At 31.7% G+C, this 18,051-nt stretch overlaps 1 protein-coding gene across 1 annotated transcript in view; it reads left to right on the top strand.

The window, feature by feature from the left end:
• Nucleotides 1-18,051, top strand: part of LOC127702797 (kin of IRRE-like protein 3) — a 28,832-nt gene that overhangs the window by 1,069 nt on the left and 9,712 nt on the right. Inside the window, exon 3 of the mRNA XM_052207101.1 lies at nt 8,866-9,144. Coding sequence (XP_052063061.1) covers nt 8,866-9,144 — 279 coding nt within the window. The remainder of the gene's footprint in view (nt 1-8,865; nt 9,145-18,051) is intronic.

Raw genomic sequence — 18,051 nt, forward strand, 5'->3', positions numbered from 1 at the left:
TTTGAATGTTAATCCAGAGAAGCGAATCATCCAAAAAATAAATGATAAAGTGTTATTTTTATTAAGTTTTGAATTGTCAAAATCCTCGCTTGGTCATTCCAGGTTAAAGTGTTCATTGAAAACTTTTATTACAATAATGGGCAGAGACAAATTATTTTGTTTGTTTTACAATTTATAAATTCTTGTCGGAATTTTATAAGGCATTCAAAACTCTTTGATTGAAAGCTCATTTCCCTAATCACGATATAATTTACAGTCATATAAGTTAAAGGTGTGAAAATAAATGTTCCTGTCATAAACAATATTACCCGTACTTAATCCTATTGATTTTTAATAACCAGTAAACCAAACTATGACACGGTAATAAACAACTTGCAGTTATTTGTCATGAACAGTTTTAATCAATTTTAAAAAGTAAATGATCAGTGATATTCGATATATTTATTATTAACTTTATCAAAATACTTGTATCTTATTTCAATAAATACACGTGTTATGTTACAATGTTTATCGCTAGTCAACACTATACTAGAACTGCATAACATAACCGGAAATAAACACCCGACTCCATACACATTTCTCGGGATTATTCTTTGTTGAATTCTTAAATTCGTGGTTCGCTGTTACCCACGAGATCCACGAAAATTGGTATACCACGAATAAAAATGAATTCACAGTAATCATCGTTTTAACCTGTACAAGAATGATTCTTTGTGGATCAAATGGTTCACCTCACTCTTGTGTCACTTTCAATGTTGACATTATTTCCTTTTAATAGCTGAACACACTGAGTACATGTGTAACCCATGTTTAGCTAAGGGGTTAAATTGAAGGTCACATGGAGAGGAATTCAATGAGGTTAAATTGCATCAGCGATGTTTTTGGGTTTATTTTATAAAATTGTGGCCAAACTGACTGCTTATAACGAAATATTCCGCTTTTATTGATAATTAAAACAAAAAGAATCGTATTTTACATTCTTGTTTAAATCGTAACTAATGCCCCTGTAACAATATCCTTCAGGGCGTTTTGTCCTATAGGATAAAGAATCATTAGGGATAATTTTTCTCCAATAAGAAAATAAAACCACTTTCTCCTACAGGATTTTTCAAACTACTCCTATAGGAACATAGGAACATAGGAACAAAATCATTGCAAAAGCAAAGTAAAAATTCTATCGGATATGTTTTCTTGAAAACGTTTCTATGGGATTCATTGAAATCCTTGAAAATAATCCGATCGGAGTAAAATTATTGCTAGAAATAAAATTCCTCACAGACTTTTGTCAAGAAAACATTCCTATTGGATAAACAAATCCTATGGAATAACTTATGTCCTATAGGACAACATATAATTCGATGAAGAAAATATACCCTCTTAAATAACAATAATAAAGGAGGTCAGATAAGAGCCATTATTTAACCCCTGAATTTTAAAAAATAATGGTAAAATTCCTCAATCCATTCAAAATTATGTAAGCAGTATTTAAAGTAAATAAGTAATGCTTCAGTTCAGAACAGAAAATTCTTTTGTAATAATGTTATCATGACGCTATAAACATTGTAAAATTGCCGTATTTGATTCAAAAGAGCATTTTACGCATCTTGTAGTAAAATATTTTTTGGGAAAGTCTTTGATCATTTACATAAATTGATAAAAAACTTAAAATGTTGCTGAAACGGAATTGTAGCCCGAACTTTTAAAGGAGTCTTATAGTAATGAAGCTGACAATAAGGTTTCTAGGTTGATTGTCGTTTCAACAGAATTTACATGGTCTTCGTGAACTTCATAATGACTTTGTTATTTGATACAGGAAAATCATCTCCAAATCCGCCAAAAAGTTACCTTATTCCTTGAAATGACTTTTCGCCATCTTCACATGAGTAAAACTCGGAAAAGTTTTAATAAAATTAATTCTAGCACTGCACATGACTGTGTCCATATCATGTTTTCATTGAATTTGTTTTGATCGATTGGATCTAATTTTTATGTTTCCTTTGTTTTTATATTGTCTTTGTTAAAGTCGGCACCTTTTATGTCCAGGGTTGATCAGACAAGAGAACTAAATAGCTCCTTACAGTCTAAATTACTTACAGTAGAGGACTTTATTAATAGGTAGCTTTTGTATTAGGTAAAGCTCCATGTAAGAATCATGCAATGAGAGCTACATGAGGGTCAACATATTATGATCAAATTTTATATGTTAAGTCAGTTTTACATATCCGCTCAGTATAATCTGCCTCTTTTATGCCAGCAATCAAGATTAAATATTAATTTCTGTTGCAATGGCACACTGGTTAACATGTAAACTTATCTCCGAATTATGCATATAATATTTGTATGTTTTATGTTCAAGTCTTTGTTTAGGTTAGATTAAAAGGAAGCATTTATGATAAGTCAATGTATTTGGTATTAGTTTTATAACCATCGGCATTTCTCATTTCAATCGAGGTTATTTTGCCCTTCTTCTTCAGTCATGAGTCATTGACTTTGAATATTTTGCATAGATTACAATGTATAACAATGAATGTAATACATATGTCTTTTTGATTGAGTTAAGCCATTTTAATTGATATTTTATAGTGTGTCTTTCTCTGTTGTAATGTTACACTACTGTTCCAGGTTAGGGTAAAGTGTGGCACCTGTTAAAATGTTTAAACCCGCTGCATTTGTTTGCATCTGTTCTAAGTCAGGAACCTGTTGTTCATTGGTTGTCGTTTGTTGATGTGGTTCATAAATATTTCTCGTTTCGCGTTTTTTATGTAGATTAGACCGTTGGTTTTCCTGTTTGAATTGCTTTACACTAGTCATTTTGGGGCCCTTTATAACTTGCTGTTCGGTGTGAGCCAATGCTCCGTGTTGAAGGCCGTACTTTGACCTATAATTGTTTACTTTTTACACATTGTGACTTGGATGGAGAGTTGTCGCATTGGCACTCATACCACATCTTCTTATTTCTATTAAGTATTGCCATTTCTATTTCAACATTTGCATTTTACTATCAAAGTACAAAAAGTAAGACATATATCCGTGTCAACAGTTTATATTTGTTCACTGAAGATAAAAGTATGAAAAACATATAGCCAGTATGGCTAAAAGCAATGTTTTTTAAAGGTATTAAAATAATTTGGTAAAAAGCTGACTGACCTTAGATGGATTTTGTTATTGTTTTATGTCCCTTTTGGTCATACAGCTCTTCATATTGTAACGGCCAGAAATCACCTTTAAATTGTAGCCAACAATATGTATTTAATGTTTTTAACGACAAATGTCCAGAATACTTAAAAAATGTTTTTTTTCAAGAACTTCCTCAAAACTGTTTACAACTTTTATGTTCCAAATGTCAAAGGTGTAGAATCTTCTTTCTTTTTTAGTGGTATTAACAACTGGAATGCTTTGCCAGATCATGTAAAAGGTATTAATTTGAATTCAAAAATAAGATTTAAGTTTGAAGTAAACTAAAACACCTAATGAGTAAACTCAGGTCAATGTCAGATGCAGATTTTATATTTTATTAGATTGCTTTTTATACGAATGTTTTAAGCTGTGATTCATGTATACTATTTAGTGCTGTAAAATTGAATGATACATTATTTATTTTATTATCAAGACTATAATGACCCCATTGGAAATAAGCTTTTTTACTTTCATGGGTCATCCTTGGGTTAAGGCATTAGAGGTACCTAAAGTCACAACCATTGCTATATTTTAAGGTTGTATTTAACTAAGTTTCAAAAACTTATTATGTATTTGCATATATTGCCTTTACCTTAATTATTATTATTATTATTATTATTATTATTATTATTATTATTATTATTATTATAGATAAAAATCAATGACAAATTTAACAAGATTTATTATACAATTGAAATGTCAACTTAACTGTTAAAATATATGTCCGATCCTTTGTATTTTCTTTATCCGGAATTCTTCTCCTAACTGTTGCAGATTCCATATGTGAATATATCCAATAAGTTCACAAACTAGTATGATGTCGTTCGTAAATAAAAGTGTCAATCCAACAACTCCAGAGAACTTCTGAGAATACAAGTATATTAATGTCTGATAAGCCTAATTTCGGTGTCTGTATATATAGTTGTCGCGGAAACTTCTAGAACACTGTAGACGGGAAACTCCTCGAAAACTATAAAAGGAAAACTTCCGCATCGTAGATTCTAATCATTCCATCAGTATCTATGATTGTTCCAGTTATTTCTTAACTGCACAATTATAACATTATGTTGTAAACCTTATAAGGCCACACAAAAACAAATTAGGCCAAGATAAATAAACATGATAATTACAATATCATAACGACATATGTGGGTACTTATAAGTTTTGAGTTTCAATGTTTTAAGTATGCAATCTCCATATAAAGGTAAATTCAGAAAAGCGCTTCGTACTTGACAGAAGTTTGATTAATCTGTCTTTAAGATGATGTATTTCAATTTCATTTTTTTTTTCAAATACATACATTCTTTTACATTTAACTTTATCAAATAAAAATTGCAATTAAAAGGAAATGAAAGACAAATACTGAAATGAATTTTCATTGTCCTCTTCTTTATTTCTTTCAACATGATTAAGAATAATTCTTCGTGAAAACTAGTCCCCAATTCATATATAATCCGACTGGACGCATTTTGACTGGTGGCCTGAACATTGTCGTCAACTCTTCTCAGCGAAAATACTTAATCAAAGAACAGAAATATTGCAAGCCTTAATCCATAAACTGGAAACACAACTTTGAAACACTAATAGATTTAATCAAGGATTTTGCAACGCAATTGGTTAAACGCGAAAGAGAAGACATGGAAGGCTGTGAGGTCGTTTATGTGTAAATTAACTGAATGGGTCAAAAACGTAAAGATTAGTAAGCTTTTCAACCAAAGATGATGAATTGGATCTTCCTTCAACTTACTTGAAACCATAATTATCAAAATTATAATACAACATTCTTAATGAGATCTAATGAATATGCATATAATTTATCAGAATAATGTTATGGTCGTATTCCTAGCAACATGGCCTATAAACAAGATAGCAATGGAACACAGGATTTAACGATCGTTTCGTCACTGTTATTTTGATTCGTTGAAATCATAATTAAAGGAAGTAGCCAGAGCCTTAGAAACAACGTTATATTGCTGGGTTGTACCAAGTTCTTATGACGAAACCTTTTTCTAAGCTATCAATCACATTTTTTTCAGGAATCAAAATAACTGCAAAATTTGTTGTTCTATATTAATAATCTCTATACCAGTGGCAGTATTAATCTGAAGTGACAATTCAAAAGATCTGTTAGAAAATTAAAAAAAAGAGACTTGGGCTCTAACAGATCTTTTGATTTATTTAGAAATAGTACATGAACATTAAACGTCTCTACCCCATACATTGATATTCCACATTTAAAACTTTCGGGTATTAGCTACGATTTAGACAAAAAATTAAAATACGATTTTTTGTTTGTTTCAAGTATTGATAAAAGTGGAATTTTGAAATGATATTTCGTTATAAGCAGTCAGCTTGGCCACATTTTTTCAAAATAAGATTAAAAATATCGCTGATGTATTATTGACTTGCAAGTCAACAATTTAACCTCAATGAATCCGTATTCATGTGAGCTTCAATTTAAACCCTTAGCTAAAGATGGGCTACGCATTTTCTAGGCGTGTTCAGCTATCAAAAGGAAAAGAATATCAACATTGAAAGTGAAACAAGGGTGACCAGTTGGTTGACTGTTTTTACCACAAAAAATATTCTTATACAGTTAAAAACGATGATTAACATATTGTTTAACCTATAATATGAAATCAAACATACCTAGAAAAATTCAATTGTAAGTGCTCGCTATCTATTTATATTTGTATTTATGTTTATATCGGGATATATGACAGTAGGCAGTCTTCGGAGGTCATCTCGATGGTTAGTTAGAATAAAATACACACGAAATGCTGATATATATTATCGAGGTCATGTATTATTAAATATTTATTTTAGACTTTTTGTAATTTTGATATATACGTTTTAGGATGTTGTAAATCAAATATGACAATTTGAGTGCAAATGCCCCTGTACGAAAGATTGTAAGAATATGTTTCAATAAAGGAATACAAATATCTTTTTTTAGGGAGGGATGAATCACACCTAAAACACTCTGTTTCAACAAAAAATTCTCTAACTCTGAAATCATCAAGCTGCTTAAATATTTGATAGTCAACATATATGTGTTACTTTTGAAGAACGTGTTTTTTTTTAACATAATAATCGACATTGCAACTGTGCTCATCTCTTCTGCCGACTCTTTCATATATTCATATTAAGCAGATTACATACAGGAGCTGCTCAGAGAGGATGAAAAAAGGTAGCTTTATATTTTAAATTCACGTTCCGCTTTATAGATGATGACCTCTTTCTGAAATTCAAACTTATGTGACTATGATGATAGTACCTTCCAATATTACAAATAAATCAATTAATGGATCTCAGATATAAATAAGTCTGTCTTATATCTTGACTTAAATCTAGAAATTGACAATGAGTTTCGATTAAGGATAAAACTTTACGACAATAGGGATAATTTCAGCTTCCTAATTGTGAACTATCCATTTCTATGTAGAAGTTATCTAGCAGCACCTGTATATGAACAACATATTCCCAGCTAAAACGGTATTCCAGAGCCTGCCTTTTCTAAAGTTATTTTTTTGATAGAGGGTTCATGCTTACGAGGAGGCTATTGAACAAGAGTTCCAAGTGATAAAGTTTAAGTCATTCCTTTGAAGGACGCCATCATGATTTGGTTGGCCCTTATGAAATATCTGTGTCACATATGACCGGTATGTTCCTGTCCTGTTTTTATACTATTTTGAGAGCAGACAGACTTGATTTTTAGGTACTCTAAAAGATATTTAAATAGTTTCAGTTTCCACATCGAATTAACACCACCCCTGTTATAGAGAAGTGTTCTATAGTGCCTGGCAAGATTTTGTAAGGTAGCCAAATGCGGCTTTTAAATGAAAAAAAATGTAAACAGCACGTTATAAGTTTCATCCGTCCGAAGAGCTTTTCTGATTAAACTTCAGGAACGCTCAAAACCGAATATTTGAAAGCCAAGGATATTTAAGAATCGAAGCATTTGAAAAAAAAAATATAGCCGTATTCATCTAAGGTCAACTTTGCCTGAGGGAGTTGAAACCTTAGTTTCTTTATAATTTCAAAATCTATAAATGGACAAATTTACTATTTATGCACAACAAGAGGCAGAACGGTTATATTTTGACTTCATTAACTCACGGATTTCTTTTGGATTGAATTCAAATTTTACACACTTCGTAAGACTGATACTTTTCTGTTTAGGTATACAAGCTTTTCACCCTAAAATACATTTCAATGTATCTTTTCAAATAAATTAATTTCCAAAGACTTTTCTCATTTTTATTAAGAATTCGCTATCCTGATATAGTAAAAATTATCAGTACAACGAAAAGTATGTTAAAAAATAAGAACTGGCAAATTTAACTTTGGATACATTTTGTTTCGTTGATAAAAACAACTCGTCCAGGGTCCAGTTTCATTGTCCATTAGATGGCATAACTGTACACGTGTGTGTAAAACGAAATGCCAATTATAACCTGTTTTCAGATAACAAGTTTTTTTTATATTCTAGTAAATGATATCATATTTTAAAGCCTGAATTACATGTATTCAGATTAGGATCTCTCATCCCAACAAATTTACATCATGACTCATAAAGTTAAGAACATTGTTTTTATATCTTATGTACATAAAAAAATCAACGATTAAATGTTTGACTTGAACGTTTAGTTTAATAGAAAGACAGAAAACTAAAGACATATCGTTATTATAATTGTTCATCCACAAACAAGAGTAATTTCATAATTTCAGATCTGCATTTGCTCTTCCAGTCTTTAAATACGGTTATTGATACATTATGAAATTTCACGTTCTTAAACTGTACAATAAAGATAAATTTCAACAGGTAAACAAGTAAAGGTGTAGCATTGATGACTTTGGAATTGTGAAAGATTTAATAACAATGACCAGTACATATCAAAATAAGTGTAAGGGGTAAATAAGTTAGGAAGAAAAGAGATTGTTTTGTAGACAATTTCTTGTAATTACTACAAAACAAAACCCCAAATTTTGGGCGAGAAATGAAAAAAAAAAAAAAAAAAAAACAACAAAACTATATGCCATTATTTGCATAGATTTCTAACTCTCATTATCGTATTTAAAGCCATAGGAAGTTTGGGCTTCAAAAGTCAACAACATTAATTCTTAAACACATTATTCACAGACACATAGCAAAATCAATTCTTAAGATACTGAAAAAAAAATAAAATAAAAAATAAGTCTGATAATTCAATGGTATTGTCATGACGCGCATCTAAGTTAACCATGTTATAGCAAACATCGAATTCCCTCATCTGACACTATAGATTGGATGGAATTTGGATGTTGAATTTATTATTTTTATTTTTTTTGATGCAAGACATAAGTTCGATTTTACAAATAGTTTAAACGCCATCAATTTTGTTAAAGCGACTTTACATGTATACTTTCTGCTTATTTTTTTTTCGACGTGCACGAGATTATATATTTTTCTGAATTTTTCAATGTTTGGATACATTTTGAGATTTGTGTCAGAAAAACTTGTCTTATGTTTTCTTTTAAAAAAAGATTTTTTCCTTTTTTTCATTATGGTTCACTACTTATTAGTTTTTTTCCGCCATTTATCTTAATTTCTTTTAACTGTGTTTGAACATTTTTTGTCATTGAGAAAAATATTAGTGCATTGAAAGTGTACGTTGCGATTTTTTTTATGTGTTTTGATATTGTAGTTGGACCAACAGCTCTTATTATAGATAATGTGACACCAGACAATAAGGTTCCTGGTATTGAAGGACAGTATATGACTTTGAAATGTACTGCGGTAGGAGGTCAACCAGCACCTGATGTTAATCTAGTAATTTTAGGATTAAATTATACTGGTAAACAGTCAGCACATCACACATTCAATCCTCAAAGACTTAATGATGGTTCCACTGTTACATGTCAAGCTGGATATAAAGAGATTCAACACTATCCATTAAATACTACGACACATATTCATCTTAAGCGTAAGTATGTTACATGTAATGCATGGTATTGAGATCAGTTGAAGATATTTACACCTTGAAATCTAAATTTCAAATAAAGTAAAATAGAAAATAGAAGACAGTTTACTCTTTTCTGATTCCAATAATATCAGGTTTGTAGTAGTTTTATATGAAAATGGTTTTTATTATTGAAATCCAGTTAACATTAAGTCGGTTCAGGTGTAAGATGATTGTTTACTTAACACTGATTCCAAAATAATATTGTGTCTTTATTTTCGGTGATGTATGAAAAATGATACTATAATGATTATTAAAAAAAATCATCATAGATACCAGTATTAAATTGTTTTGCACCAGACGCGCGTTTCGTCTAAAAAGACTCTTCAGTGACGCTCGAATTAAAAAAGTTAAATAAGGTCAAATAAAGTACCCAAAAATTCCAAAAGGTTTTGCCAAATACTGCTAAGGTAATCTATTCCTGGGTAAGAATATCCTAAGTGTTTTAAAAAATTCAAAGTTTTTTAAACAGTTAATAAATAATTATGACCACATCATTAATAATTCATGTCAACACAGAAATTATCGTTTATCGGTTTCTTATCGTGGAATCAACAGCTTTTGGTATCATCAGTAGTATTTTACACTGATTCCGAATAAGAATTGCTACCTCCGATTAACAAATGTCATATTAAACCCAACAGTTTTCAAAAGATCCGATTACTGGTATTTGTATTTTGTAACAATTTTAAATAATAATCAATAAACATTACCAAATGAAAACTCCTATAACACGGTAGATAAAGTGTCCTGCAAGGATCGTGGTTTTTCGAGTGAATCTGTCCATTTTTTTCGAGTGTAGATTGGGCTTTGTCGAGTGATAAAACATGCGATCAGGTCAATTAACTACTAATTCTAATAATCAAAAAATGGACACTCTTTTACATTAAAGACCAGAATATAATTCATGACAAAATTCTCTGTTTTGGTGATGGTGACTTGTTTGTAGATCTTACTTTACTGAACATTCTTGCTGTTTACAGTTATCTATATCTATAATGAACTTGTTCTATAAGTATTAGAGGAGAAGATTTCTGTAAAAAAATGTTTGCCTTGCACATGATTCGCTATCCTTAACATTAAAGTACAGTTATTAAGCTGCTCAGATTGTGATCTGTTCAACAGCCAGGTGAGCTAAAAAGGGGTGATTTTACAGTTTTCGGACAATATTTTTAAAGTGCTTTGAGGAGTTTTCATGCAACTTTGATGAATGCTTTATATAGATTAAGGTTACCTCCCTTTTATTTTTTTTTATAAATTTTTGATATGACATTGAAAAATTATTTATAGGTTTCATAACGAGTGAAAATGGATATCGCTTGATATCAACTCGAGTTATTTAATTTCAATATAATATTAAAGGATGCTCAGGCGAGTTTGATATCAAGCGTATCATGCGCCCATGGCGCAGCTGTTAATTAAAAAACGGAGAAATAAACCTACTGGACAGCAGAGAAGAATCAGAAAAACGCATTTGTTTTTGTTAGATGTATTTTCTATTTGTATCGATCTGATGAGTTACTAGTAAGCCTTTTTCAACTGATTTTCATAGTTCGTTCTTATGTTGTACTGTTACACCACTGTCCCAGGTTAGGGGAGGGTTGGGATCCCGCTAACATGTTTAACCCCGCACATTCTGTATGTATGTGCCTGTCCCAAGTCAGGAGCCTGTTATTCAGAGGTTGTCGTTTTTTTACATAAATTAGGCCGTTAGCTTTTTCGTTTGAATTGTTTTACATTTGTCATTTCGAGGCCTTTTATAGCTGACTATACGGTATGGGCTTTGCTCATTGTTGAAGGCCGTACAGTGAGCTATAGTTGTTAATTTTTGTGTCATTTGGTCTCTTGTGGAGAGTTGTCTCATTATCTTCTTTTTTTTATATGTAATAAAAAATATTCTACTAAAAGACAATTTATCCGACCAGTTTTTATTCCCATTGACAATAACATCTGAATTAAATTTCATATATAGTTAACAATGAAATGAATATTTCATCAGCTTTATTCACTCTTTGTACGTACGTCTCAATCCAAATTGTCTATGCTTACATTAGATTGTTGACATCATGAATATATACTGTACATGTAATTTATTAGATGTGACAAACAACAATATATACAGATGGCTGATACTTGTTTATAAAGTCTAAGTGTTAGTACACCTTTATTAAACCGATGAAAGCATTGGTTTCTTGCCTTGAAAAGTACACAATTTGAACCCTTTTTTATTGTTTTTAAACGTAAATACACTGACACACAACATTCTAAACTATAGGAGATTTGTATAATCACTCGATAAAACACGGACGCACTCGAAAAAGCCCGGACTGCTCTCGAAAAAACCCGAACACATAGAAATGAATTTAGGCTCAAAATACCGTTTTTCAATGCAACAACAAGACTTTTTGTAAAGTGTCTGTATATCTGAGGATATATATCGATTCCATGTATACATTTCCATCGACGTTTGCATTGGTATGTGTATAAAAATGGCTTTATTCTGTTTTTTGGAATAAAAGCATTGTAAGGCTAAATTCAACTTTTTGAACGAAAAATAATGTCGGATTGATAATATCTTTTTATCCCTTATACTAACACACCTTGTATATCCGTGTATATTAAACTCAAGCTTCTATATCACGTCTTTTCAGAAAGTACATTTTTGATCATATTCACGCGAAAAAAAGTGGTCACACTCGAAAAACCCGATCAAATCACTCGAAAAACCACGATCATAGCCGGACACTATACCTGCCTTGTATAAGAGGTCTTCGAAATGTACGAACGAAATGTATAATATCTTCATCCTAATAACATGAACGTTTTGTACCAGTACTAATATTTCTTTATAGTTTCAGAAGAGATGTGCTCAAAATCTGATACATAAGCTTGACCTTAGATCTTCAATTCAATTTCAAAGTTCTGGCTTTTGGATTTAAAATTTTAGGTCCCCAGGTATTTACCGGCTACCATAAAAGAATTTTGCGAACAATTAAAAAATACTGTCTCGATGTCTTTTTAAGTTTCTCACAAGAAAATAAGTGAAAGGGCAGATGACCCTTACAAGGAAGAATTTTTCATTAAGTAGGGTCAGTTTCAAAAGCGTTTTATCTGTACGATAACAAAACCCAACTATCATATAGATATATGTCGAAACAAAAATTAATCTGAATAAAATGAAAAGGTTATTCAACAGAAAGATGGCAATGCTTATCAAAAGCAACTGTTCAGGGTGCAGTTGAATGTCTTCCCCATTTGAAATTTTCATTTGTGATAATAAATATATGGATGTAAAAAATAGTAATTATTAACTCATTGTCGGCATGAAATGAAAGTTTACTTTACACTGATTCAAAAATATATGGTTCCTACAGTGTTTTGCATGACAAAGGGAGATAATTTGATACTTCCGGTTACAAAATGTGACTTTTCCATGAAATAAGTGCAAAAACGATTTCTGGTTTGCACAAGATCACTTATAATTTACCGTTTAGGGTGATATAACCAAGTGGCTTTATCAGATTCCAATTTGTAGTCATCAATAGACCTTAATTTTAAACACTTTTATCCTATAAGAATTCATAGGATTGCTTGAAACCTTAAGAAATCATTCCTTCATCTAAAAACCCAAACATTTTGCACTAGATCTTTTTATCTAAATGGGATTAATGTTTTTCACGATAAATGTCCAGAATACTTAAAAGATGATTTTTCAATAACTTCAAATAAAAGGAATGCTAGAACACCTTCCTATAATTTCTATGTTCCAAATGTTAGATGTGGAATCTTCTACTTTTTTGTTTGAAAGAATAAAAACCGGAATTCTCTAACAGATCATTTAAAATGTATTAATCTGAATTCAAACCCAACATTTTAGTTTGAAGTTAAAAAAACCCCACCTAATGAGTAACCTGAGGTCAATGTCAGATGGAGATTTTATATTTTATGAGATTGCATTTTTTACGACTGTTTAGAGCTGATATTCATTTAAACCATTGTGGTGACGTCAGCCTATTCATTTACCGTGGATTCTTTTTCTAGAATCAACGCTTCCTAAATCTGCCGCTGAAATTGACTCACCAAATTATATTCAATTGTTTCCTTTGTGTGCCTAATTTCATTAAGTTTGAATTGGCTAATTTACTGATTTCTGTTCACTAATGGAATTAATTTAAAAACTTACCTTTAATTTTTGTAATTTTTATATGCCTTCACTGGGAATCGAACCCTTCCTTGAAATCTGTTATGTGTGACTGACATCAACACATCGACTAAACCTCTCGGCTACCAATGGGTTACACTATAGATGTCTATTTTATATATTTAAATGAACATCTGATATACATCGGTTCATCGGACACACAGGGCTTGTACCTTTATATAGACACAATAGGCAGTCGTATAGTATGAGTTGGTAGCCGCGAGGTTAGCATGGTAAAAATCAATGAGTCAAAGATAGGGATTTGTCGGTTTAGGATCGAATCCCTGTATTCTCTCTGTTGTTCCAATTCTTATGTTATCCTGTTTTTTTTCTAATTTTGCATGTTATAGTGGATATTTTTGTAATAATAGCGAGTTTTTACCGGTTTTTTTTTTATTATTATTGGCTATTTCACATGTTTGAAACAAAAATGATTACATTCTATTTGTCAATTTTTGTTTTATAAATATAGTATGATTTCATCTGTTTTACTACATAATTTTACAAAGGTTTGTTTGCAAATTCCTATGCGTGAAAATCGTGATGTGCCTAGAGTGCTAGAAAAATTTCGATAATATACTTATTATATATACTTTATATATGCTTTTTGGTCGGGTTGTTGTCTCTTTGACACGTTCCCTATTTCCATTTTCTATTTTATTAGAAAATATTTCGAATATGTCTTATTTTGTATAGACAGATAATATTCATATGCTTGGTAATATAGAGATCTTTATAGGTAAAAGTGTTATATTTGTATTTTGTTAACCAATTAATTGTGATCTGAGATTTATGAATGCATCGTTGGACACGATAACATGGTTATTTAAACTCACTTACAATACCTTCTAATTAAGAAAAGGCTTTAATTTTGAAAAGAAATTAACACAATAGTTTAAGTTATAGATACAATGGATAAGCGTAGATTCATGAAAAACAAACCATTCGCCCTCCGGGCTCATGGTTTCTTTTTCAAGAATCCACGCTTATCCATTGTATCTATATAACAGATACTATTTACTGCTACATAATTGTATGATGAATTATTTATTTCACCATACACACTATTAGGACCCCATTGGAAATACGTTTATTTGCTTTTATTTGTCATCCTTGGGTTAAGGCGTTAAATATACATATAATCACAACCATAAAACGACGAAAAAACAAACAACAGAAAACAAAAGAAAAGTAAAATCATACACACAAAACAAGAGGGCGATCCCATGTGCTCCGGAAGGGTAAGCGGATCTTGCTCCACTTTTGCACCTCTCGTGTTTGTTATGGTTAGTACAAATTTGGTAATAATTCTCATTCAGTGATGTCACAATCTATAAAAAAGAGGACGGAAATGTGTCTGCGACAATGAGAAAAAAATCCGTGGTCATCTGTGACACAGATATTCCATCACTGTAAACCATTTCGTGATTGTGTCTATAAAATGTTCGAAAGTTATGGTCTTATGATCTTAAATCGAAAGTTTTTTTCGGCGTTCGGCGGACGGCTAATTTAGTACACTAACATAACGATTATTAAAATAGTGAAGGGTGAATAGGTCATATAAGATGTAACCGGATCGCTTCTGTAATTATCAATAGGCGGAGGTATACACCCAACATCATGACAGTGGTTACAAAGCTGCTTGTCAATTTCAACTTTATTTTGAATTAGGATTAAACAATCTGATTATGTAGTCGCCCCTTTTGTTGTTTATACAACATTGTCATTTATACGTGACAATGTCATTCGATGTGTTTGAGCATCACCGCTCTTCAACACTTTGTACATTGGATAATAATGACCGTTTGTCCCGCCTTCTTAAATTGATCGACAACCGTATTTTGAACGTCATATCGGGACACTTTACATGGATTCAAAAAAAAAAAAAATTGATGCATAAGAAAGAAAATTTCAGCATGATATAGTTAGTACAGATGTTTCAAATACTAATCAACTGTGAAAGATATTCTGGAGTCGTAAATTTTACGAGATCCATTGATTTCATTTAAATATGAAAACAGAGGAGTGTGTATGAATGTAAGATTACATTGTACTAGCTTGAAAATGTTGCGTGTAAATGAAATTGAAATTTATACATTTTCGCTACGTGCGTGAATATACTTTTGTAAAAGAGGCAATGCATTTCACACACTTGTCTTAATGTAAATTTTTACTAAAAACCCACGATGTCTTTTATGAACAAAAATGTGATGGATAAAAAAAAAAAAAAAACGTTTTCGTCGGATATTCTTCGGTGCAAAAAGATGATTTTTTAACTTGCAAGCTAAATATCTAAAATTTTGCATCGCTAACCAATTTTAATTAGTTTGAATCCGAAAGACATTACATTATAAACCTTCTTTACCATGGTGAATTGGTAATAATTATGTACTTTCGAACTTATTGTTTGAAAAAAGAAAGTCTGTGGTGTAATTTACAACGCAAAAGAATATGTTTGACTCGCATTATTTATGTGTCTGTCCCAAATCAGGTGATTGTAATTTAGTGGTTGTCGTTCGCTGCTGTGTATTATATTTGTTGTTTTGTGCATAATTCAGGCTTTTGTTTTCTCGTTTGGAATGCTTTACATTTTGTTAAGTCTGGGCCTTTTATGGCTTGCTTATTGCAGTATGGGTTTTGCTTATTGACGAAGGCCGTACGATGACCTATTGACCTATTGTTGCTATAACATCTACGTTTTTCTATCGGATATTTTTACGTTGAATGCAAACGATATGAACCTACGAAATCTTATATAAAGGACTAGGGATGGAGTGATTTTTTTTTTATAAAACAATAAAATATACATAATTTAGTTTGAGTCAAGATGAAATGACAGCAAATTTCTACATAGATTATATTCTTATTCAAATGATACATACATTGTACCTCGAACCCTTAAATCGTCATTTCTAAGTAGACCCTACATTGTTTAAGTCGGTGTGACTTTATCCACCTGGGATATATGTCCACAAAACAAAACTTCGGGTACACGAGGAGACCTTCTCGATTTAAGACGGTTCACATTTTCTTTATTGTGAGCTAGAGCTAGTTTCGACCTTGGCGTCTTATTTTTAAAATTACTTCGTTGATGAACTTATCACTACAAAGTACCTGCAAAATCTTCGTTCCCGTGAAATCTAAGAGTTGTTTCAATTTCAAATTTTACCAAGGACTCTTCTGTGGAACTGTCTGACGGGCTTCAAAGTCGACAGGATAAGAAGTCAATGTATTAAGGTTAATTTACGTTCTGTGGTACAATGGGTTACTTTCTGGTTAAATACATCTTATCTTTGATGTGCCACATTAGCATCCCTATAAAGTAAGACAGTCGGTGCGTGACCCATGACATACGATATTTTATGCATTTCATTGGCAATTTTCTAGCAAAATCCAGACTATACTATATCAATTAACGCATCTTCGCTAGCCAAGGGTTACGATCCACTTCCCTTCTCTCCACCCTTGGCATATTAAGCCAACATTTGTGATAACAATGTTGCGCCATCTATCGGTAGATTAAAGTCACGCCCATTCCGAATACATTATTCTTGACCAATGGTAGCACTTGAACTCTTCAATTTGGAGGCAAAAACACGGTAGCGTCTAGATTCTACACACTTGGTAAAGCGGGAAACGAAAATATACGTTGACATTCATGCATTTGTGCAAGAAACATACACATAAACTTCTATTAGTTGATTAAAAACATTCAAGTTGTCACTAAATATAGTCGTATGTTTAGGGATGTAAAGACTTGTTGCACAATAAGCACGTGGCAATTGTTTACATACACTTTCTACATTTACACGTGATCATGTTATAGGCGCTCTTTGATTGGATGCAGCGAGTTTCGACTGCAACCAATGAAAATCATTACATGTAACTCCGAAATTCTATCTCAATCCGCCAAGGGTGGAGAGAAGGGAAGTGGATCGTAACCCTTGGCTAGCGAAGATGCAATTAACGTGTCTGAAGACGAATTTGTGTAAAATATTTTTGTTTGATTTTAATCTCTGAAAATTTAAATAATCTCAACTCTTGAACAGATCTTTTCGGGACGTCGGGTTGGGCCTATATTTTTGTGTGAATTTGGGATTTACATTTATTTGGACTCGGGAATCAATGATTATTATTTGGGATTCGGCATAAAATTCTTTATTTTTTTTTCGAGATTTCGGTATTCAGCTTTCGGTTTTTTTCCCGGAAATTCGGGATGACACCTTTCCTACCCCTCTCTCACTCTCTCCAGCAGGCAATGTTGAGGAAAAAAGGAAAAATCATCCTGTATGAGAATTTGAATTTATCAAAAATTTTCAATTCTTATAATATCACAAAACCTGCAGATTTTTTGTATTTCTTTGTGTGCAATGACTACAAAAAGGGCTTGTATACGACTTCCTAAACTTAATCTACAATTCATGTTCGTTACTCAACACTTTCAATACTGAAACAATTAGAGATATCAATATTTTTTTTTTATTTTTTCAAATATCGAATACTGGTTTCCAACTAAATGTCCAAATATATCTGGAATATTTTCCCTCATATTGACAGCTATCCGAAGTCAGTTCATAGTAGCCTTGGATCCTGGCCCACTGCTCGACGAAGTATTAGATTGGGTCAGGACGCCAGGCTAAGTTCATAGGACCTCAGTTTAATATAGGCGT

This window comes from Mytilus californianus, unplaced genomic scaffold, assembly GCF_021869535.1.
Source record: "Mytilus californianus isolate M0D057914Y unplaced genomic scaffold, xbMytCali1.0.p SCAF_5, whole genome shotgun sequence".
NCBI classification, from domain to species: domain Eukaryota; kingdom Metazoa; phylum Mollusca; class Bivalvia; order Mytilida; family Mytilidae; genus Mytilus; species Mytilus californianus.